The sequence below is a fragment of the Lepidochelys olivacea genome (genome assembly GCF_965140295.1).
Source record: "Lepidochelys olivacea isolate rLepOli2 genome assembly, chromosome: 6".
Taxonomy (NCBI): Eukaryota; Metazoa; Chordata; order Testudines; family Cheloniidae; genus Lepidochelys; species Lepidochelys olivacea.
Genome location: NC_140416.1, coordinates 65,470,831 through 65,496,564, shown reverse-complemented (window position 1 = coordinate 65,496,564; position 25,734 = coordinate 65,470,831). Strand labels below are relative to the sequence as shown.

General features: G+C 43.3%; 1 protein-coding gene across 1 annotated transcript in view; it reads left to right on the top strand.

Moving 5' to 3' along the window:
• STARD9 (StAR related lipid transfer domain containing 9) overlaps window positions 1-25,734 on the top strand; it is a 199,718-nt gene that overhangs the window by 2,375 nt on the left and 171,609 nt on the right. The window contains exon 2 of the mRNA XM_084631449.1: window positions 23,648-23,717. Coding sequence (XP_084487575.1) covers window positions 23,648-23,717 — 70 coding nt within the window. The remainder of the gene's footprint in view (window positions 1-23,647; window positions 23,718-25,734) is intronic.

Genomic DNA, 25,734 nt, shown 5'->3' with positions numbered 1-25,734 from the left:
CTCTATATCACGGATGTTTGAGGGAGGGAAAAGGTAGGTAAAAATAAGATTTGAATAAAATAAGCTTTGCAGTTTTTGTTTACGTTGTAAGTCTGTGCAAGGGAGGAGGGAAGAAGCCTACGAGTTTTTTTGGATGCATTTTTGTCCTTATCTCAAAAGCAACTGTCAAGTAAGTGAAATCCTTCCTGTTTAAAATCAAATTAAAATATATGTCCAAATAACATTATAATCCTGACATTAATTCATGCTATTATACTGTGGGGAAAACTGCAGTAGCAGGAGAAGGCCAATTATGACTTTGAAGAATATAGTATTGTTTTAATGTTACTGACTGTGATTCTTTGTATTTGCTATTTCTTTGGTGTTCAGACACTTTCCAAAAATGAAAAGTAAGGGCTAAGTAATAGTAGGCAGTTGGTAATGACTGAAAGGCTCCAGTCCTTAAGACTTTAGTTTAATTCTCGACCAGATTGTTTGGAAACTGTTTTCACTCTGCATCTGACCATATCTGTCATTGTACTTCATTGTGTGATATATCATACATTTGTATCTTGCATAATGAACATTCCAAAAAGACTGCCAAACCTCTGTTATGATTTGGTGGTGTCATCCCAGCTCGCTTGTGGATATTCGTGACAATTAGCACCATTGGAATGGATGGGCAGGGGCTGTGATCTTCCCCTCTTACCGGGGTGTAGCAACCTGAATAATCTCACACTTCCCTTGTCTGTGCTGTTTCTGACTTACTGGGTGGAGGATTTAATTCAGTTGTGCTCCTAATCTGGCATCTTTCCCAAACCCTACCTTCATTTAGGAAAAAGAATTCTATCAGAGTGTACAAGGATTTTTTTTTTTTTTAGGTATTCCTTAATGCAAGTTGAGTTGTGGTTTTTACTAGTTCATCCATCATTTCTCTCATCAAATAATTGTAATGTCTTCCATTGGGAGATCTGTTCACACTGTCAGCTGCCTGCACAATAGCGTGTTCACATTTGCAGCACTTTCAACAGTATTCGGAGCGGTACACTCTGGGGAGCTGTCCCACAGAGCATTTCTTCCTCTTCCGCCGCTAAGAGTTGTGGGAAGATGGAGGGGGTCATGGGTCCCCTGTCCTAATGCCCCGTGATGCGTTGCTTTGCATCCCAGCAATCTCTGTGCTTCCGTCCCCATTTGGCACCATCTTTCAGTGGATTGTGTACTGCACGCTCTGCCTCTTTGGGCTGCAGGAATGGATCCCGAACTGTTGACCAGTATGCCGTTCGCTCTGACCAACACATCACGAGTGGCAGTGGTGTTATTCCTTAAACTACAAAGGCAAGAGGGGTACGACATTGATCTCACCACACATAGTAACTATGACACGAAATTGCTGTGGCATTCACGGAGGTGCTGACCACAGTGGAACGCCACTTTTGGGCTTGGGAAACAAGCAGTAAGTGGTAGGATCACATCGGGATGCACGTCTGGGATGATGAGCAGTGGCTGCAGAACTTTTGGATGAGGAAAGCCACATTCATGGAACTGTGTGATGAGCTCGCCCCAGCCCTGTGGTGCAAGGACACGAGAATGAGAGCTGCCCTGCTGTTGGAGAAGCGTGTGGCAATTGCACTGCGGAAGCTGGCTAGTCCAGACTGCTCCAAACGGGGGATCACCTGGTGCGTGGAGCAGGCATGGCCACTTGGAAAGATGCACAGAGGCCACTGCACACATCACCAAGCAAACAGGAAGGGGACTTTCAAAATTCCAAAGGAATTTATGGGGTGGGGATGACAGTTGGTCACCTGAGGGCAGAGCAGTAGAGTTCAAACCGATGACCAGAGAGGCAAGAACAGGCATTGTGGAACACCTCCAGGAGGCCAATTGCAGTGCTGTAATCGACCACAGTGTCTACGCTGGCACCATGACGCTTTAGCCCCGGCACAGTAAGCTCTATGCCTCTTGTTGGGGTGGGGGTTTTTTTTTTGAGCGCTGCAACTGCACAGAAATTGCGCACTAAGTGGCTTGGCAGTGTGTACACCTCGGGAATTACAGTGCAGAAAGCTGCTTTACTGTGCAGAAACTTGCCAGTGTAGACAGGCCTTAATGAATAAATGCAGATCCTGTGGAAGCCTTGTGTCTGATGTCCTACTCTGTACGCAGGAGATTATGTAGCATGCACAAATCAAACAAATGTATGAGAAATAATTTATTATTGCCCTCATGAGGTTTGGCTTGTACGGTATATGGCAGCATATTCACACACAAACATCTAATTCTAAAATATCAGTGTTCAAAGTTTTAATGCTTTTAAGTATAATATAGTGAAAGCAAAGAAGCTGCATTATACTTAGAAAACATTTTACTGGCACTTTTGGAAAACTTCAGTGAGATCATAAACTATGTGGAGGAATTATTTTGTGAGATCTGGAGAGACCTAATATGAAATGAGTAGATTCCTTTTCCAAGTCTCTGAAATTCAGGTCTCTGAAGCAGCCGCAGTAGGTGAATCCCTCATTTTTCTTTAAGCAGCCTCTGCTGCTAGGAGCTGGCTCATCCATTATGGTGATATAGAGGAATCAAGAAGGAAAATGAGACGGTCATCTAGGGGAGGACTCTGAACTTCCAAAACCAGCTTAGTAAAAATAATTATTGTTTTTTTAAGACCAAGATTGATCTTCCCTAAAAACTGAGGGTCAAGGTGACTAAAAGAATGAAAGTTAGTAATAAGTAAATATATGAAACCACAATGATGAGAGATCTCCCTCATCTTGCTCCCTTCTCTTCTGTATGGAGCAAATAATCATTTGTCTGCATTTGCCTGGTGGCGATGGCGGTGTTTCAAACTGCAGCAATTCCCAGTCTAGTTCTCCATACATTATGCCATGGCAGAGAAATAATCTGATCAGAGATGTTTGTCCTACAGTGGCAGGACACAGTATTTTTTGTTTTTGTTCTGTTTTTCCCGTTGGGGGGTTAGGTGACTTGGGTTTCTTTTTGCCCTTTCCTGTTACCTGTGGTTACAGCGTGGGCCATACCTGTACAGCTTTTTTTTTTTTTTAATATGTATGCAGAGCAACATGTACAATTATTTTAAAAAGTTTACAAAGTTAATCTGGCCTGCTGCTGATTTCAGGCTGAGCTGCTGCAGCAGTTGGTTGAGCCAGAGGCATAGGGGTGTACATGAAGAGGGTAGGTGATTAGGGGGAAAATGTAGTGATAAGGACATCAGGAGGGACGTGGACTGGATGTAGACTTCTGAAGTGTCTCGGATTTTGTGGTACATTTCAAACTTTAGAAGACTCAGACTTCTTGTTGTACAGTCTCCACCAATTAATGTTACCCTAATAAAATAGTATCAATAGGATCTTATAAGAGGGATAAGGCAAAATGCCACGTTTATTGTAAATACAACAGTTAGCATATGCTTCACACACACACACACACACATACATCTCTGCAGATGGTCTTTATAGTTACCAGTCTGTTGTAGCTCAAGTCAATCTAATGGCCAGTTAGGCTGAGCACGAATGAAGAGGAGCAGGGTTCTGTTGGTCGCGATCTCATGCTCCAAGTCTTTGCAGGACTGAACCCAGAGTTCCATGGCAAAACACCCCATCTTTATAGTTGTAAATTCGCATTTGAGTTCATGCATTTTGCAATGTCATCCTATAATCATTAGTCCTTAAGTGGTGTTAATCTTGGGGTTTTCTGCTGTTATTTATTTATTGTCTCGCCTTCAGGGGTGCCTACCTCACCTCTGAGGTCATCAGTGCTGCTAACATGTTTAGCATGGATACAATGGATATTTTCTGATTGTCTCCTGCTGTTTCCAAGTCTCTTACTTTTTCTTGACCATCTGGACATTTGTGATGGCTTTTACACCTTATCTTTTCCTGATGCATGCATTCCTCATTCACACAAACAGTCTCTCACAGAAACCTTCAAAGGTATACAGAATAGATTGTAAATTAAGCCTTGCTAAATCTTATAACTAAAACAATTCACACTGGGGCTTCAGGCCCTCAACATTTCTCTAATTTATTTATCATAGACACAAAACAAAATCCTGTCTTTTACTAACTAAACTTTATAACAGGTCCTAATTGTAATGCATATGGGAAACAGGATCCCAGTCTCAGATGGTTTATTCCTTTCTGTTATTCAAAAAGGGTGGCTGGCAGAATGAAATCAAGGTTTACATCAATTCTTATAGTACAATTATAAAATTTAGCCCTACACAGGATCACGAAGCCAAGAGATGTTCCCAGGTGGCAGGGGTAGTCAGAGATTCACTGTCCAGATACTCTTTGGCTGAGGGGAGGGTGCCATGAAGCCATGTATTCTAAATTCACCCCTTCCACTGTTTATATTTCTATGTATTTCAAAACCTGTACTATTGAGTAAGGCTTCATACTCCAGACCATCAGAGAAAGGCAAGTTTCATCCCCTTCCCCCTTCCATTTTACAAATAGATAAGAGAGTGCCTGAAGTCATTTGTGGCAGAAATGAGAATGAAACCCAGGACTCTGGTATGACCAATCCAGATCTCAGCCACACTGCTTTCAGATTGAATATGCCAAATTTATGTACTTGATTTACCCCATCTGTAATCACTAGACCAGGGGGTTCTTAAAGGTCATTGCACTGCGACCCTGTTCTGACACAAAAAATTACTGCACGACCCCAGGAGGGGGGACTGAAGCCTGAGCCCACCCGAGCTCCGCCCACCCGAGCTCCTTCCACCCTGGGTGGGGTGGGCCAAAGCCCAAGCCCCACCACCCTGGACAGGGGATCCCAAGCCCAGGGACTTCAGCCCCGGGCAAGGGGCCTTTAACCTGAGCCCCATCACCCAGAACTGAAACCCTTGGGCTTCGGTGGAACAGAATCCAGGAATCCTGATCCTAACATTCGATTGCTGTCGAGCAAATAGTTAGGTAACTATTTGGCAAAAAGAAAAGGAGTACTTGTGGCACCTTAGAGACTAACAAATTTATTTGAGCATAAGCTTTCGTGAGCTACTGCTCCCTTCATCGGACTGAATGCATCCTAAAGCTTCCTAAAGAGCTCTCAAGTGTGCGGTGCCGCAGGATGCCATTCTGTCACCCTCCTGATAAACTTGTACATGGGGCCGGTGGGAGGGTTAGTAAGGAGGCATGGGGTGCAGTGTTGTCAGCATGTTGAGTATAACCAACTATATATTTATATCATGTCTGATTTGGATGATGCAGTTCAGCATGTCAGCCACTGTTTAGTTGAGATTGGGGTATAGATGAAAGTGAGGTAGCTGAAGCTCAACTCAGATAAGAGTGATGTAGTGATGGTGAGTTGGGAAAAGCAACTGGAGGAGATGGCAGAGGTAGTATTGTCTCCTTTGATTGTATGAGTACATCTGCTATTAGTTAATAGTGTTTGCAATTTACGGTGATTTTAGACCCACAGCTGCTGTTTGACAATCATATTACAGCAGTGACCCAGTCAGCTCTTTACCATCTGTGTCTGGTTAGGAGTTTGCAAGCAGATTAGACTACTGCAATGCACACTACATGAGGCTGCACCTTAAAACCATTGGAGATTGAAGTTGGTTCAGAAATTGTGCACCTTAAAATTCACAAAATATGCGAAGTTAAAAAAATAAGGTACTGGGAGATCATAAGATCCTGCTTGGTATTCAAAACTTTGATTTTAAATATAGTATAATATTAACGTTACTATTTTTAAAAAAATGTTAGTTGCTAAATAGTAGCTTTTTTGGGCCAGGGACCATCTTTTTGTCATGTTTGTACAGTGCTTAGCTCAGTGGGATCCTTGGGGCTCCTAAACACGACCACAATACTAATAATAATTAAATATGAATATAGTTAAAAAGATTTAACTTTAAAATTTCTACGTGCCCTTGCATAAACCTAAACCAGTTTATAATCAACACATTTTAGAACAGCAAATGGATTAATCATTCTAATTCTGTTCATGAATGTATTCTTCTGCACCAAAACATTATCCTAGGAGAAAACTTAAAGAATGCTGACGTAACTTAATGTGCCCTGGAATTAGGTTTTTGTTTTCAAAATATTACCCTTGTAATAAGCTACATAAAAAAATGTTTGTAACAATTATACCTGAGTACACCTCTAACACTGTATTTCCCTTTTTAGAACAAAATTAGGAGGCAGACAAGTTGGGTAGGCATGGTGATAGCTAATTGGAATGGTGATAGCTAATGTTGAAGTGTTATATGGCAGAAGGAACTGGTGAAATCTCAGTTTATTTCCAGACATTCTGAGGTTGGGATTTTTTATTATTATTTTTTTTAAGAGGTATATAACTTTTATAAAGAAAGTGAAATATTATTTTATTTATTATTAGCTGGATACCATTGAAACACACTTTCAGTCTTAACTCTTTTAACTAAGTACTTCTGTTTCAGTATAGGTTTATTAACTTACTGTCTAATTTTTGCCCTAGATTCTTTATTAGGGGAAGTGGGGGGTGCTAGTTAGTGTTTTTGATTATTATTTTTTAGAAGGCAAAACATATTGCTCATTTTTTATACCATGCTAACTTAAATAAAGCTGTGTCTATAGTACCTCTGGCTCTTCCACCACTTCAATTGTTATGGCAACTCATTACTCTGCCTGAAAGCGTCTGGGCCACACTGTGAGAAACCCAGTATTTTTGTGGGACCCTTGTTAGCACACATCGATGATAAGACCACTGTATATTACTTTGTATAGGGCCCAGCAAAATGTAGGGCTCATGCTGGTTGGCTGCTACAGAAAATCCACATGATCCACACTTAAACTCATGGGCATAGAAAACTGGGGACTTGAAGGGGCTTCCTCCCCCACTAAAAAAATTAGGGATTGTGTTAATAAAGGAAACACTGAATTTGGAACAAACATTCATTTATCTGACTCTATTAAAAGTGGGAGAATTTAGTTATAGTATAAAACTACTCATTACGGCAATATATATATATTTAACTCTAGCCCCTTCAGATAAAAAGAAAATAAAGGTGTGTTTGCTGCTGAAGTTGTTTGTGAGACTGGAAAAGGAGCACTAAGGTCCTTATTTTCAGGTCCACTGCTCTTCGCTTTAGAAGAAAGTCCCTCTCCCCGTCTCTATGAACCCCACAGGCAGACCGCTTGAAGGAGCCTCTGTCAGATGAACCTGTTTGGAAGTCATCCCATCAAAAGCCTGTCACATTTTGCTACTCTGCACTCCTTCAAATTTGTGAGACCCTCTATTCCAATCCCTCTGAGACCTTGAGCTAGCCCTACCTTATGTGTAAAGTCTTTAATCTGGAGTCACCGACTGATTCTGGGCAATGCTATGTGGCAAGGCTGAGCCATGGTACCACCACACGCAAGTGGTTGCTGACACAGCTTCAGCCTGCGTCTATACTTTTCCTCACAATCTATATGCTGCATAGTACAGTTCTATAGGAGTCCCCCGACAATCCAGCATGTAGGATAGGAGAGGGCTGTTGAATTCATGACTAGGCAGATGATTGGTTGTGAGCAACCCCAACACTATAGAGCGACTTTCCTACTGTTCTATAGCTAGGGGTGGTGGAGAATCATTCTTCCTTCTAATGATCCCTGGAAACTAAGGGCTAGTCTGCACTGGCAATGCTAAAGCCCTGCTGTGGCAGTGCTTTAACATGGCTTGTGTGGTCATGGCGCTGCACAGTGCGGCTCCCAGCGCTGGTGCACTGTCTACATGGTGCTTTACAGCACTGAGACTTGCTGTGCTCAGTGGGGTGTTTTTTCACACCCCTGAGGCAGAAAGTTGCAGCGCTGTAAATTGCCAGTGTAGACAAGCCCCCAGTGTGTAGCCTGGCAACTCAAGCAGTGTGCTGAGAAAAGAATTTGGCCTTAGTGAATAGTTCAGTAGGGAGACCGCAATTTTTCCAGCATATTAAAGTGTAGCAGATAGCTTAATGTAGTGTAAATTACCATGATCAGTGTGATCCATGATGTCTTGATTATCATGTCTTTTTAAAAAGTAATATGTAAAAATACATTACAGAGTGAATGTTTGTTTAATTAGTAGTATGGCTTTTTTGTTGGGTGCTGCTTTTTTTAAACCATTTAATAAATGATTTCATGAATGAGTGTACTAAACATAATGCTATGTTCCTTCCCATTCATTCTTTTTAATTATGTGCTGTGATATGTAAATAGAAAGGATGTTGTGGTTGGCCTCTGGAATAGTTTTGTAAGCACTAGTTATTGCTACTTTGGGGCCTGCCACTAATGAGTACTACATGCAAAAGAACCACCAAAACTTGGACCTTTGCATTGAAACAGTATTTCTGTTGTTGTTGTCCATAGTAATGATAACTTCTAGCAGGCTAAGTAACAAAACCATTCTCTGACTTTTATGCATGAGAAATCTCAAATGTTGCATTAATGTAGTTAATCTTTGGTGTTATTTATAACAATAGTAGGTGGTAATTTTTTCAGACATATATGTAGTTTTTGTTTAATTGAGAAAAAGTGAGTGAGGTGATATATTTTATTGGAGCAACTTCTGTTGGTGAAAATCACATACTTTCGAGCCACACAGAGCTCAGGTCTGGGAAGGATATTTAGAATGGTACAGCTATATACAAGGTGGAACAGATTGTTCAGCATAAGTAGTTAGCACATATTAGGGACCTTTCAAGGTGAAGTGTCCTTTTAGCACTTCACCAGTTGTAGAGGGGAAAGTGAAAGGAGGGCGGAAGTGGGGATGGGGGACAGTGAGTAAGTTATAGATTGTTTTCAGAGTAGCAGCTGTGTTAGTCTGTCTGCAAAAAGAAAAGGAGTATTTGTGGCACCTTAGAGACTAACAAATTTATTTGAGCATAAGCTTTCGTGAGCTACAGCTTACTTCATTGGATGCATGCAGTGGAAAATACAGTGGGGAGATTTTATATACACAGAGAACATGAAACAATACCATACACACTGTAACAAGAGTGATCGGGTAAAGAGAGCTATTACCAGCAGGAGAGGGAAAAAAACCACAACCTTTTGTAGTGATAATCAAGGTGGGCCATTTCCAGCAGGTATATGGTAACACCCATTGTTTCCATGGGTCCAGATGATGAAGATGTCATCAATGTAGCGCAAGTAGAGTAGGGGCATTAGGGGACGAGAGCTGAGGAAGCGTTCTAAATCCGCCACAAAATGTTGGTGTACTGTCGGGCCACGTGGGTACCCATAGCAGTGCCGCTGATTTGAAGGTGTACATTGTCCCCAAATGTGAAATGGTTATGGGTGAGGACGAAGTCACAAAGTTCAGCCACCAGGTTTTCCGTGACATTATTAGGGATACTGTTCCTGACAGCTTGTAGTCCATCTTTGTGTGGAATGTTGGTGTAGAGGGCTTCTACATCCACAGTGGCCAGGATGGTGTTTTCAGGAAGATCACCGATGGATTGTAGTTTCCTCAGGAAGTCAGTGGTGTCCTTGAAGATACTGGGAATGCTGGTAGCATAGGGCCTGAGGAAGGAGTCAACATAGCCAGACAATCCTGCTGTTAGGGTGCCAATGCCTGAGATGATGGGGCGTCCAGGATTTCCAGGTTTCTGGATCTTGGGTAGCAGATAGAAAACCCCTGGTCGGAGTTCTAGGGGTTTGTCTGTGTGGATTTGTTCTTGTGCTTTTTCTGGTAGTTTCTTGAGCAGATGGTGTAGCATCATCAAGGATCTACAACCTATCCTGAAGGACGACCCATCACTCTCACAGATCTTGGGAGACAGGCCAGTCCTTGCTTACAGACAGCCCCCCAACCTGAAGCAAATACTCCCCAGCAACCACACAACAAAAACACTAACCCAGGAACCTATCCTTGCAACAAAGCCCATTGCCAACTGTGCCCACATATGTATTCAGGGGACGCCATCATAGGGCCTAATCACATCAGCCACGCTATCAGGGACTCGTTCACCTGCACATCTACCAATGTGATATATGCCATCATGTGCCAGCAATGACCTTCTGCCATGTACATTGGCCAAACTGGACAGTCTCTATGTAAAAGAATAAATGAACACCAATTAGACGTCAAGAATTGTAACATTCAAAAACCAGTCGGAGAACACTTCAGTCTCTCTGATCACTCAATTACAGACCTAAAAGTGGCAATTCTTCAACAAAAAAAACTTCAAAACCAGACTCCAATGAGAGACTACTGAATTGGAATTAATTTGCATACTGGAGACCATTAAATTAGGCTTGAATAAAGACTGGGAGTAGATGAGTCATTACACAAAGTAAAACTATTTCCCCATGTTTATTTTCCCCTCTACTGTTCCTCACACGTTCTTGTCAACTGCTGGAAATGGCCCACCTAGATTATCACTACAAAAGGTTTTTTTTTTTTTTTTTTCCCCTCTCCTGCTGGTAATAGCTCACTTTACCTGATCACCCTCATTACAGTGTATATGGTAACACCCATTGTTTAATGTTCTCTGTGTATTATAAAAATCTCCCTACTGTATTTTCCACTGCATGCATCCGATGAAGTGAGCTGTTGCTCATGAATGCTTATGCTCAAATACATTTGTTAGTCTCTAAGGTGCCACTAGTACTCCTTTTCTTTTTATAAATAGTTGTAATAAGACATAAATCCAGTGTCTCTATTCAGGTTTTTTTTTCGTGTCCAGCAAAGTTATGAATCTAAGCTCCCAGTCTTGTCTTTTGAAGGTGCTGTGCAGGTTTCCTTTGATGATGAGAACTGAGAGGTCAGATATGGAGTGATCGTTTTGTGAAAAGCGTTCATCCATGGGTGATGTGATGCTTTTGTTCTTTATCATTTTTCTGTGAGTTCATTCAAGAGTGTAGTTCTTGTCTGGTTTCACCCACATATTTGTTATTGGGGCATTCAGTGCACTGGATGAGGCACACAATATGTTGTGATTGGCATGTGTAGAATCAATGGATCTTGAAAGGTATGTTTTGGGGGGTGCTGATCATCATTGCAGTGAAGATATGTTTACAGGTTTTGCATCTGTTATGGCAGGTTCTGGTACCACTTTGAGTTGGTGAGTCCTGGTCTTAGAGGAGCTCGCGTCTGATGATGAGCTTGGCGAGGCTGGGGGGTTGTTGGAAAGCTAGAAGTGGGGGTTTGGGAAAGATATCTCAAGGTGTGGTCCCCACTGAGTATGGGTTGTAGTTGTTTTGATGATACCCCATATTGGTTCCAATGTGGGATGGTAGATGACAATGAGGGGTGTGCAGTCGGAGGGCTTTTTATTCCCATATCGAAGCAGGTTCTCTCAGGGGATTTTGGGTGGCCCTTCCATGTCCACGATACAATGTACTTTTTTGGTGGAGTATTCTTGTTCAGTAAAGGTGGTTTTAAATATGTTAAAGTATGTATTACTGACTTCCTCCTCTGAGCTTATTCTGTCATATCTGAGTGTACTTAAATGTTTCACCTTTCACCAGTAGAAGTTGGTTCAATAAAAGATTGCCTCATCCACCTTGTCTCTTTTAATATCCTGGGACCAATACGGTTACCACAACAAATTTTATTTAATTGACAGTAGCCATATAAAACGTGTTTTGCATTTTGTTCACAAAGACCCCAATCCTACAAAAGTTTGTATGCAGGAATAATGGTGTGAACTCCTCTGGGACCTAAATCGACTAGTTCAGAGTTTTCATGCCTTGAGACAAGACTCCCTGTCTCACAGCTTCAGAACACATTTGTTTAGAGGAAGGTGTATCATTCTGAGAAAAGGTACCCATAGAGATTTTTGGGTAAAATTTTCAAAAGTGCCTCAAATCCTGTTTTCAAAAGTTTGAGTTGAGCTTTAGCATGGCTCATGTAGTCGCGGCATAGCGCTGGGAAGAAAACCACCTCCATGAGGGGCGCAGCTACCAGCGTTGGTGCACTGTGTATCCTGGCACATTACAGTGCTGAAACTTGCAGCGCTCAGGGGTGGTTTTTTGTTTGTTTTTGTTTTTTTCCCCCACACCCCTGAGTGAGAAAGTTGCAGTGCTGTAAAGTGCCAGTGTACACAAGCCCTAAAAGATGCACCATTCGTTTCCTCAAGGTAATTTTTGTAAAGAAAAAAGAACAGTGTGGGAGGGGTATTGGATTAGTTTCCTGTAGTTTGTTTTTATTATATGTTTACATACAGCATGCTGGATAACTTGAGTGCTTGTTTGGATGGTAAATTAGCTCACTGTCAGCATTTAAAATCACATCCTCTCAGAAAACTACTACATGCAAAATCCACACCTGGGTGTAAGAGGGTATATCTCCCGTTGAAGACTCTGGCTGAATTCTGCAGTAGTGTTTGATATATTGGGGTGCAAATTGAATAGAAAATTGGTGTAAAGGGTAAAGTGTAAATTGTGCTGATTTAGTGTTCAATGCACATACAAAATGAGTGTAGTTAACACACATGGTGAAATTCTGGTCCCACTGAAGTCACTGGCAAAACTCCCTTTATGTATATGTAGCAGGAAAAGCAGCCAATGATTGGTGTTTAAAGCAAGCCCTTGTACCTTATTTATTTTCCTGTTAGCTGCTTTTCTGCTATAGGTAGGACTAGATGAGGACAATTTGGGGCCATCATGGGTGCTCTGGAGTTGGAGCACCTACGGGGAAAAAAAATAGTGGGTGCTCAGCACCCACCAGCTACAGCTGTTTGGTGGTGCCCCAGATCAGCTGATTAGGAGTGCGGCTTGTGGAGAGGCTTGGAGGAAGGTGAAGACCAGCAAGCAGCAGGTGGGCAGGGATCCCTCAGGGATGGAGCAGAGTGGGGTGGGCCTTGGGGGAGGGGCCGAGCGAGGACAGGGCCTTGGGGAGGAAGCGAATTGGGGGTGGGAAGAGATGGAGTGAGGACAGGGCCTTGGGGGAGGGGTGAAATGGGGAAGGGGCCTTGGGGTGGAGCGCCCCCCGGGAAAAGTAAAAGTCCACACCTATGTTAGGCATAGCATAACATAGGCCTCCCATGACTGCCTCAGAATCACCTCTCAACCCTCAAGCCCTACCCTCAAACTTTGAGTGATAGTAGTAGTGATAGTTTGAAGAAACTCTGAGACTGCCTTCACTGCAGGTTTAACTCAACTTTTAGCATGCCCAGCTTGGAGTATAGTTTAGAGCCTGGATTTCACTGTAATGTGAGCCCTACCCTCACCTGCCTACTTTGTATTGTGGCTGCAGCTGAAGCCTGGATTGCAGAGCTCAGATTTCCATAGTCCTCCAAAGCCACGCCACAGTTGTCTGGGCCTGTGTTTTCGAGTCCTTCTACTTACTTGCTTCCCACTCACCTCCTATGCACTGGAAACTACTGTGATGGCTCTTGTACCCAGGGCTGTGAATCACCTTGTTACCCCCTATTTCCAGTGACAGGAAGTCTTGCCTGTGGTAGCTGGGTGTCAGCTCCCTAACACCACCAGCCTGTTATCCACTCATGCACTCTCCTCCAGACTATGCCAGCCCTGTCTTTGCCTTTCAAGTTAACAAAAAGTGCACCCCAGTCCTCTTAAATTGTTCCCCTGTGATATCTAGTCCCTGACGCTGGCTACTCACACACATCCCAGATCCTCTGCTCCCAAAGGAGCAGCGTACTCCAGTTTGCCAGTTTTATCTTAAATCACTACTCCTGTGTAATCCACTGCACTTGTGAGCATTTTCAATAAAACAAAAGGCTTATTTAAGAAAGAATAAAGATTTCACTAGAAACGAGAGAGTAATGAAAATTATTACAATACAAAACAAAATTATAAAATGTTAACTGGGATCTACACTTATTGGTAGTTACCTTTCCTGTCTAATAAAGTAGGTTCACCTGTCAGAGTTCAGTCTGTTATAGAGCTGGCTTCTTTCCCAGTAACTAGGATCCAATCTTTCATGAAACACCCTCACTCTAGAAGGTGTTGCCCCAGTGAATAGATGCGGAGTGTCTTTCTCCACCCTGTGATATAGTGAATCAGTCTTTTGTATTTATTTGGGGACAGGGCAATCCCCCGTCTGTTACAATGTTACTTTTTTACCTTTTTTTTTTTTAAAAAGTTGTTTTGATTAGTTGCTGTTTTCTTTGATGGTTTAATAGAATCTTAGAATATCAGGGTTGGAAGGGACCACAGGAGGTCATCTAGTCCAACCCCCTGCTCAAAGCAGGACCAATTCCCCAACTAAATCATCCCAGCCAGGGCTTTGTCAAGCCTGATCTTAAAAACCTCAAAGGAAGGAGATTCCACCACCTCCCTAGGTGACGCATCCCAGTGCTTCACCACCCTCCTAGTGAAAAAGTTTTTCCTAATATCCAACCTAAATCTCCCCCACTGCAACTTGAGACCATTACTCCTTGTTCTGTCATCTGCTACCACTGAGAACAGTCTAGAGCCATCCTCTTTGGAACCCCCTTTCAGGTAGTTGAAAGCAGCTATCAAATCCCCCAACATTCTTCTCTTCTGCAGACTAAACAATCCCAGTTCCCTCAGCCTCTCCTTGTAAGTCATGTGTTCCAGTCCCCTAATCATTTTTGTTGCCCTCTGCTGGACTCTTTCCAATTTTTCCACATCCTTCTTGTAGTGTGGGGCCCAAAACTGGACACAGTACTCCAGGTGAGGCCTCACCAATGTCAGTAGAGGGGAGCAATCACGTCCCTTGATCTGCTGGCAATGCCCCTACTTATACAGCCCAAAAAAACAAAGGCACACTGTTGACTCATATCCAGCTTCTTGTCCACTGTAACCCCTAGGTCCTTTTCTGCAGAACTGTTGCCTAGCCATTCGGTCCCTAGTCTGTAGCGGTGCATGGGATTCTTCCGTCCTAAGTGCAGGACTCTGCACTTGTCCTTGTTGAACCTCATCAGATTTCTTTTGGCCCAATACTCTAATTTGTCTGTATATTTTCCTATTGCTTGTTCTGGGATGGGGCCAGGATAATCCAATTGAACCTTGTATTACATCTCTGGTTAAAGAGGTAGGGATGACAATGCCTTCCTGCTTGAATGGACCATCATTGATTCCTTGGTAATTAACTTTTATTCCAAGACCATAAGGCAAAGCTTTCAATATAATTGTTATTCCTTAAATATTACCCTTACATGCATCTCGCAATAATTATGAGTATTTATAAATTACAAGCTTTCAGTAGAGACATCATGTGCTACCTTTCATTGATAAATATCATTAAAGTGTTAGTGACTAATAAGGTATAGTGAGTTTTTGTCAGGTCTAAGACAGGAGTTACTTGTGAGGAACAGTGACCCCTTTGCCAGCTGGCACCAATGGGCCTGTGTCACAGCTACCCTCCTACTGCTTTATATAAACCTGGTTGGTGTTTAACTCGTCATTTCACATGGCCTGGACCCTTTTGCACTGCTCGGTGCAGCTCAGCTGCACAGTGAGAGAAGATGCCATCCTAGCATGCTGCTAGCTGGCCAGAGGATTACGGCAGGGTTCTGGATGCCTTCTGGTATGAGTAAAGCAAAAAACATGATTTTGGAAGATGCATCTGAAATCTGCATCTATACAAAATGCTTGAGAATTTTTCATACATGAGATATTCAAGACAGTTGGTGAGTTTCCTGTAGCTTACCAGCTCTCTCCATCTATTGATAGGCTGATTAGCTACCAGGTTTGTCAGAGGGTGGAGATGGATGGCAGGAGAGAGATCACTAGATCATTACCTGTTAGGTTCACTTCCTCTGGGGCACCTGGTGTTGGCCACTGTCAGTAGACAGGATACTGGGCTGCATGGACCTTTGGTCTGACCCAGTATGGCCATTCTTATGTTCTTATGTCACTGGAGGGAACAAGTTTTTCATCAGAGATCTCCAAACAATTAACATCCTCCAAAGCTTCCCAGGTCTGATGTAGTGTTAAAACCAATGCTGGTAACAGGCCCCTGGTCTGATTATCTTAGCCCCCCAAACGTGCCCTTAATTTTTTTAATTAATTAAATCTGAAATTCATACCATAATATTTATTTCTCCTGCTCATTTTGACCCAACTCCAGAGATGATAGGCATGCTTTCTGGTTGCTTGTACTGAGTCTGCAAACCAGGAATGTCTTGAATTGAATCCTGGTGAAAGGTCTCGCCTTTAGCCTCACAGATGTTGTGCAGGGTGCAGCACACCACAATAATACAAATGGCACTGGGCACACTGGCATCCAAACAGGTTTGTTGGCCATGCCGTCTTGCCATCAGCCGAATGTGCACACTGTCACCATCCTGCAAGTGCTCAGTGCGCGGTTAAACCTTCTGCCAGGTTCTCTGATACCAGACTAGGGCTTCATGAACCAGGGCAGTAGTTGGGTTTCCTAAAATAACAGTGGGCACAAACATCCTTTTGATAAGCATGTCGTTTGAACAGAAAGGGACCTTATTCTCTCCAAATAAGTAAATGCCAGATGGTCTCAGCATCGCGATATCATGCACCCTGCTGGTGCATCCAACGCTGGTGATCGTAAACTTTGCCTTTATGGTCATCCAAGGCCTGCATAATGCTTGAGTGGTATCCTTTGCCATTGACATATTCATGTGCTCCTCATGGTGGGCAAACAATGGGCAAGTGGCTGCCATCAGTGGTCCCAGTGCAATTTGGTAACCCTATTCTCTGTCATCCTACTATTATTTCAGGCAATAGTAGGTATGTTCAACACCTGGGGGTAGACCAAAGCAGTCATTGCCTCACAAACCTCTACTACTACTGCAGTACTGACAGTTAACTTGCTACCATCAAACTGAGTAGCTACAGACCTGTAGCAATCTGGTGTCGCCAGTTTCCAGATGGCAATAGCAAATAGCTTCTGGACTGGTATGGCCTCCCTCATTTGTGTGTCCACATGAGGAAGGCCACGAATGCTGTATGAGGAGCTAGCCCCAACCCTTCCACATCAGGAAGTTCTGAAACCACTGCTGGTCATCCCAGGTCTGTATGATGAGTCCCACCATGCTGTGCTAGTTGTCCTGCACCAGAAGCACCAGTTTGAATGTAAGGAATCTGCAATAATTGTAGCATGCATCCCCCTGTCTTCCCCACTGCCATGTCAGCATCCAGCCTGCATGATCTCCTCCTTACCAAGACCCACTGCTGCCTTCTGAGTGTCACAAACTACAGCTGAAATTCCCTCCATAGTGTCCCATATGCTGTCTCTGCATCCTGGTGCAATAACAGTGCAAACAAAAGCAGGAACAGTTCCAGAACCTGTGCTGGGTTGTTGTCTTGGCACTCTTTGGAACCTACAGAAGGAAGGAGCGTGCAGAGCCAGAAGTGCCTCAGTTAAATGTGTCGGTGGGCTAAGAACTCTTCCACCCAGGTATTTGGGAAGAACAGACAAGTACTCCCACTATACACTCCAAAACCATTCCTATTAGCTCAAGTTAGTGAGGTGCTAAGAAGCCTGGCACACACCTCAGAAATCCCAGCATCTACTGCAGCACCATGTGGATGCACCTATACAGGTATGAGTCAAGAACAGGTAGCTCTGCAATGTGGATGCTTCCAGGTGGGCTTGGCTTACATGGGTGCCCAGACTCAGGTAAACTATTCAGTGAAGACATACCTCCCCATCAGCCTGGGGGCTCCTTTCTGCTGCATAGGGGTAGCAGCAGGTCCCTTGCTTCCCTCCTGAGCAGCAAGTGTGGCATCAGGGATCCCCTCTTTCACCCCTGAGGTCTGTCTACACAGCAGCTGGGAGGTGCAAGTCCCAGTACAGGTAGACAGACATGCTAGCTCCACTGTAGTTGGTGCCTAAGAGTGTGGCCACAAGGGCATCACAAGGGTGATGACCCATGCATTTGTGGCAAGCTGGGGTGTAAACCTACCCTGTACTAGCTGGCCATCTACTAACGGTATGTCTGTACTAGAAACACTACAGTGGCACAGCTGCAGGCTATAGTATAGACACTGACTATAGTGACAGAAGGGATTAGTAAATCAATGAGGTAGTTGCTAGGTCAACAGAAGAATTCCTCCATCAGCCTAGCGGTGTCTACAGTGGTCTCTAGGTCAGCTTGCTTATGTTGCACAGGGTGTGAAATTTTTCACGTCTGGGTGGACACTGCTGCTGCACACTAAACATGCCCTCATGCTCTTTAATCTACTCCCATTTTAAAGCAAAGTGCACTATGGAACTTTTAGTGCGCGGCAGGAGGATCCACATGGACGCTTCGTGTGCAGCAAGGTGGTACGGGGTAGATTTATGCCCCAGCTTCTGCAAACTAAGCATTTGTTTAGACAAGCTCTTTGTATTTATCCCAGCTGCTGGGGTAGTTGGGTGAGTAAGGCCTGCTGCATGTCTCTCCTGCGGCAGAGTCTTCTGCTGAGGTGGTTTTGGTGGGACTGCTAAAGCAGTGGATTTTGGAGTTCACACCCCATGTGGATGGAAGGGGTAGCTCACCCCTCAAAACTATGATATCATGCTCTCTACAGGCACAGGGAGACATCACTGCATTGATTATGCTCAGTTCACATTTTCAAGCTTTTTTCCATTACCATGAGGCTAGATACTTTTTTTTTTTTTTAATGAAAACTGAGGGTCTGATGTAATTACATAACTGTAGGAGCTGGAGGCTTAGACATGAGCCTATAGTCTCTGTGTCTTATTCTAGCCTTGCTCCCACCCTTTTCTGTGTCCTCAGTATGTAAAATAAACCCTTTTCCACATGTGCTGGATGTCAGACTAGTGCAAGTTACAGTACTATGCTATTTTCTAGCTAACTTACGCTATCATTTACACTACTGCAGAATTTGACCCTGTGTGTCTTGGTTTGCCCCCCCCCCCACCGAATCTTCTTATCAGAACTCTACCTACTGATTTGTTAAGCAAATGTTTACCTTATGATCTTATCAGCATCAATAAATTCAGGTGTTTGGTCTGGCACAGGGGTGGGCAAACTCTTTGGCCTGAAGGCCACATCAGGGTATGGAAATTGTATGGCGGGCCATGAATGCTCACAAAATTGGGGGTAGGGGTATGAGAGGGGGTGAGGGCTTTGTTTGGGGGTGTGGGCTATGGGGTGGGGCCAGAAATGAGTTCAGGGTGCAGGGGGTTGCTCCAGGCTGGGGCAGGAGGTTGGGGGGTGAGGGAGGGGGGTGAGGGCTCCGGCTGGGGGTGTGGGCTCTGGGGTTGGGCTGGGGGTGATGGGTTTGGGGTGCAAGAGGGTGCTCTGGGCTGGGACAAAGGGGTTTGGAGGGCAGGAGGGGGATCAGGGATGGGGCAGGCTCTTGGGGCACGGTGTGTGTGTGAAGGTTCTGGCTGGGTGTACGGGCTCGGGTCGGGCTGAGGATGAGGAGTTTGGGGTGCAGGAGGGAGCTCTGGAGGGTGGGAGGGGGATTAGGGATTGGACAGGTTGTTGGGGCACAGGGAATGGTGAGGGCTTTGCCTGGGGGTGCGGGCTCTCGGGTGGGGCCGGGGATGAGGGGTTTGGGGTACAAGAGGGGGCTCTGGGCTGGGATCGAGGGGTTCAGAGGGCAGGAGGGGGATCAGGGTTGGGGTAGAGGATTGGGGTACCTGGGTGGGGGCTCAGAGGTGCAGGCTCAGGGTGGCGTTTACCTCAAGCAGCTCCTGGAAGCATGTCCCCCCTCTGGCTCCTACACAGAAGCGCTGCCCTGTTGGCAGGTGCCACCCCCACAGCTCCCATTGGCCATGCCTCTGCATACTACTTAGGAGCCGGGGGCTGGGATCATGCCAGCTGCTTCCTGGGAGCTGCAAGGAGCAGGGCAAACCCCCGATGAGCAGGTGCTGAGGACCGGATTAGAAGGTCTGATGAGCCAGATGTGGCCTGCAGGCTGTAGTTTGCCCACCCCTAGTCTGACAGATGGCAATTAGACTTGAATCACAGAGTTTTATGTAAACAGTTCTTACTGTAACTAATATATCCATGTTGTATGGTTTTATTTGACATGGTGTGTTGATACTGAAAGCGCTGATCTCAAGCACACACTTACTACTCAGGTTACTTTGTTTTGTAGTGCAATCTTCTGTAAATATTTTTAAAGTTATTTCCCTCCATCAAATTAACTACAATACTTTTTGCCCATTAAGCTGATTTTAAAAAAAATCAACTGTAAACTAAAATATAGAGAGAGCTGTTCTTTTTCAGTTTGTCTCCCAATACTTACACTTGGTGCTGGAAGATGATTTTCATAGGCTATATCTGTGTTAGAAGGGCCCTGCAACAGTTCCCAGAGGCTTTCCTTCGACAGAGTGCTGGGGGAGCATGTGCAGTCACTGCAACTGTTGCACCTTTTAAAGAGGATGAACTGGGCTAGTGAATGGTTGGTAAGAAAGTGATGTGAGCCCCTTGCTTCCCTCGCTGGGATTTCTAGTGTCTCTGATGCTGTGTGATGCTTGTCTTCCCCACATTGTCTTGTGCTCAGAGAGCATAAGGTGCAGGTTTCTGATGTTTGGTTTGCAAAGTGTGGGAGGTTCCCTGTGCCCCCAACTATCACTTCCCTGAATTACTGCACAAGAATAGGAGTACCTGTGGCACCTTAGAGACTAACAAATCTATTTGAGCATAAGCTTTCGTGAGCTACAGCTCACTTCATTGAAAATCTCATGAAAGCTTATGCTCAAATAGATTTGTTAGTCTCTAAGGTGCCACAAGTACTCCTTTTCTTTTTGCAAATACAGACTAACACGGCTGCTACTCTGAAACCTGCATGAGAATAGATAGACTATGGCCCTTAATGTGCAAATATAAAGAATGTTTTAAAAATTTGTTAGAAACTCTTATATTAATAGTATTTTGTACTTCCATGTAGTACCTTTCCTCCAACGATCAGAAAAGTCTTTACAAACATTGAGTTGCAATATCCTTGTGTGTTATGTCTCAGTTTATAGATAAGAGAAAAAACTGAGGCATAGAGAAGTGAAATGATTTGTCTAAGGTTGTGACACAGATCTCTTGCTTGTTCCTCCCATACTTCAGCTATAAGCCATGCTTACTTTACCAATGTTCCTCAGCTTATGCCTAAATAGAAGCATATCATCTGGCAAATGTTTATAGGATTAGACTGTGTGGTGGGTAGAGAAGAGGATTTAGAGTTAAAAGAACTTGAGTTCTGTTCCTGATTGCAAATGACTTGCCATGTAACTTTGGACAAGATTGCTTAACGCATTTGTACTTCAGTTTCTTCATCTGTGGAAAGGGGATAATTACCCACCAATGCAAGGCACTACTTTATGTATGCAATCTTTATGCAGTCTGCTTTCGTTTTGAATTTTCTCCTTCGTCCTTTTTTCTTTGTTTTCTTATATTTTACTGTAGTTTGAAGAATCTTTATTTGGAAAGAGTAAAATTATCACTTCTGCTTTACCTAAACAGTGTTGCTTTGGTATGGGAGAGTATGTCATGGGTTCCAGCTTACTAGAGAATTTGTCTGTTCTTAGGGCTATATACAACCCATGTGAAATGGGAACAGTGAATTTCACTTATTATTTTGATTACATATTTATATTGCAGCAGTTCCCAGTCAGGATTAGGGTCCTGTAGTCCTGGGCACAGTATAAACACACAGAAAGAAACTGAGGGGCTCCTGCTCTAAGCATAGTTTGTGTAGCTTTTCTGTCCTCCTCACTGTGATGAGGCGTACCAGGTCCTTCATGGGCCTCCTCGTGGATGCCCTGTGGTCCTACCACACCCTGCCCCAGGAAAGGAACAGCAAAGGCGGGGTCTCCAGGCCTGCCTAGAGAGGCTGCTTAGAAGCAGCCAATTAGAGCCTAACAGGCTCAGATAAAAGGATCTGCAGGGCCTGCGAGCAGCTCAGTTTGTGACTGAGGCTAGATGGCAAAGTAGGGGTTCTGCTCTGGCCACCGGTGTGTGACAGGCTGCACTTACAGCTGTGGGAGAGAGGACCTGAGAACTGTAACCCACCCCAGAAAGGGGGTGCAGCTTGTTTAAAAGCCTGAGACGGGCTAGATTCAAAGGGCCCAGAGACAGGGCTGAAGACGCTAACGAGGGCACACGTTACTCCTCGTCAGGGCATAAATTCTCATAGAGAATCTCCCGGAGCCCCCATGCTGCCCTCAACAATCTATTAAAAACTCCAGGGGGGTTGACATTTTTTTACTGGAGCTCTGCTCTTCTTTGAACCTTCGTTAACCCTGGAAGGGGTTAATAGTTGACTATGTGACTGGGCTGGAGGGCTGAGCCACTAAAGACCTGCCTAGTGAAGTCAACAACCTGCAGGGGGTGCCAGGAGGATAAGATTGAAGTGCCCCACACAGCCCTTAGAGGCAGAATGCAGGAGAACTGAATGTCCCTGTCACACCCCCTCATTTCTGGGTCTGTTTTTAATTTTTGTCTGCCAGGTCCGTTGGCCTTCATTAAACAAACTTTGTTCTTATAGTCCTTAAGACTGCTAGAAACCCAACAACCATATCTTAAACAGAGCTGGGAACAAATAAGTAGCATTTAGCCTTTCTGTTCCTGTGTCCTTCCACAGTTCTCAAATTATTGCCTGTTGTTGGATGTTGTTTCCAAGTGGCATATTATTTAGGTGAATAGCTGGTTAATAGGGTAAAACGGCTTGAGTCTTAGCATAGTTCTCTGGAGACGGCTGAACATCTTTTGAGTAGAGGTAAAAAGAAAAGGAGTACTTGTGGCACCTTAGAGACTAACCAATTTATTTGAGCATAAGCTTTCGTGAGCTACAGCTCACTTCATCGGATGCATACTGTGGAAAATACAGAAGATGTTTGTTTTTATACACACAAATCATGAAAAAATGGGTGTTTATCACTACAATAGGTTTTCTCTCCCCCCACCCCGCTCTCCCGTTGGTAATAGCTTATCGAAAGTGATCACTCTCCTTACAATGTGTATGATAATCAAGGTGGGCCATTTCCAGCACAAATCCAGGTTCCCCTCCCCCCTTCAAACAAACCCACTCTCCTGTTGGTAATAGCTTATCTAAAGTGATCACTCTACTTACAATGTGTATGATAATCAAGGTGGGGCATTTCTCCTCCCCACCCACGGCTCCCCAATACCCTCCCTCTGAACTGTGAACCAACATGAGAAGAACCTCCTTGGCTTCAATGAGAAATCCTACTAGGTGCACAGAAATGGTGATTTCGCTCTAACCCCCCCAACCTTTTCAATTCTACAGTAGTAGTAACTTAAGGATGGCAGAAGTTGGATGTATGTGAACACAACTCCCATTGAAGTGAATGGGAGTTTTCCTTGAGTATCAAACAGCCGTGTTTGACCCCTAGCAATTTAAACTGTTTATCCCTGATGAAGCATTCTAACCCGTGAGACAAAAAAAGTCCTGAAATGTAATGTAAATGACCTTTTGGACATCGCCGTCAATTTGGGATTGTACGGTAAAAATAAAACATAGCGCAATATCTCTCTCAAAGTACAGTTGGCTCAGCTTTTATAAGAACATCTGATCTAAATTCCAAACAGTTTAAAATACTTATTTCCTTAGTTGTGGTTTTTAAGACTTGTGCTGAAACTTTTTCATGAGTCTGGTGCTCTTTGCTACTTTTTCTGACTGTAAAGACACTAGACTACAAAGCTACAATAATTTCTTGCTGCCATGAGGGAGTTTTTATAAGCTGGATTGTCTGTCTGTGTTAGAATTAATCATACAAGTTGCTCTTAATTATAGTAGTGCAAGCCCATAAATCTAATATTTAATACAAATCTTTAGTCTTTTTCATATTTTAACTGAATTTTTTTATCTGTTTCCAGAGAGAATGCAGAAGGGGGAAGAATAGTTGTAGAAGTTGATGAAAAAGTGGCAAAAGTCAGAAACATAAAGGTAAGTTTGTTTGTTTTTTCTTCTGCTTCTTAAACTCTGATGGTTGTAGAATAATTATGAAATTCTGTGGGAATGTATAGCTGTAATATTATATTACAGGAAAGGAAGGAAATATTAAGAAAGAATCTTTAATTGGCACAGATATGGCGTTTTAGAATTGCCATGAACATCTGTGTTTTTGTAAGATAAAGAACATCTAGCTGTGCTTCTCTTACTTTCTGTTTTCTGTATCTATCAAAGCCTCAGTACTGTGGCTGCATGCCATCGTTCAAGCCTGTCAGTAAATTGTTAGTAACAGTAAGATAATCACAAAATCCCAAACGTCTGGATAACTTTCTCTTTCCTTTTCTCTTTTTTTCTCCCACCATTTGCAGTGAGATGTGATTGCAACTAATGTGTGAAATTGAACAAAATGTATTCAGCCACAGTTAAGGCTTTGATGGGTGACTAGGAACACTGAGAATTGATTTACTGCACCCTCCTTCCTTTCCTTTTGGGATTCTTGGAGGCTACCTGCATGGGACATGAGAACCAGAGCTGTGTTTCAGACACTGAGGCTTTTAATGCTGCTAAGCTACTCAGTAAATTAGTAAAATGGGACCAAAGTCTGTGTTTCCATGCTCTTTCCTCTTCAAAAGGCAAATGAATGAAATGTAGAATAATCTAGATAACTGTGGGAATTCTAAAGGACTCATGTTTTCTTGCTTGCTTGTTTGCTTTTTTGTTTATATCTGCATTGTCAGCCCAATTATATTAGAAGACTTGTTCAAGAGAATTAGTATTTTAAATTTCTTAAGAGGAAGCTTGGCACAGATGAGATGAATGGACTTACGCCTTTTACCCTCTTGTTCTGGCTGCTAATCTGGGCTCTATCCTGTTAGGATAGCAATTGATAGTGCTCAGCAATGCAAGAGATGCCAGAGGGGGAAGTAACTGCTCACCTGCTGCACATTTCCTTTCTTTATCATGTATAAATATTATGGCCCCAATTCTGTAAAGTGCTCCATATGGGCCACCCTTGAATCAGTTTGGCTCTGTGCAGGTGCAGGGCTCTCCCCATGTGGAACAGTTTGCAGGATTAGGGCCTAGGGACCTATGGAAGTATTTCCTTTTTCAGCACTTTAAAGCTTTGTACCTAAAACTGACATAGCAAAAGACGGTAGGACTGTAATTCTAATTTAAATCTTTGAATAACCATTGCTCTTCTACCCTCTAAAATAAAGTCAAATTAAGATTTCCTGGTCTACTTACCTAGGGACACAGGGTCCTAGAACTAAAGCAAATTGAGCTAATGTCAGTAGCCTAACATTTGTTTCAACAATAGAGTTTCTGGTACCTTATGAAGATTTGGTTCCCTTCGTCATGCCTATTTGAAAATAGGTGAGAAATTATACTGGTAATTTCATAAGGTAATTAAAGTAAATGTACAGACAGAGCAAATAGGAGGTCACAATAAGATGGCACAAATGTTGAGGAGTTTGCAGAGACCAGGTGTTCTTGGTAGTTTTTCCATTTTAATTGTTTTACTGATGGTTATATGCGTCAAACATATTCCAGAGTCTCCTTACAGTTCTGTCTTCAAGAAGGACCTGAAGTGTGTGTTGCAAGTTTAGAGTCTTAGTGAAAGGATTCCTCTGGAATAAGCCTAGAGCACAGATAGATAATAAAATGGACGAAAAACTTAGCAGGTTATAATGCTCAGCTAGGCTACAGCATAGTTAACAATCAGTATATTTAGTATTAGGTCATTTTAGAGAGGTTTTCTGTATATATGTTGTGTGCATTTTTGTGTGTCAGAGAAAAGGCAAAAATAGCCTTAAAGCTTAGCATGTACACTCATAGTAGTCCATGTAAACAACTTCTCTGATACAGAATTATCTGGTGATTTGAGAAGAATATCTTTTGAAGGCAGAAAATATGCTACAGATCAGACAGGTAATATCACAGCAGTCAGGTTAAGCTAGTCGGCCAGGATTTCCAGAAGTGACTAGAGTGTTTGTGTGCCCAACTTTGAAAC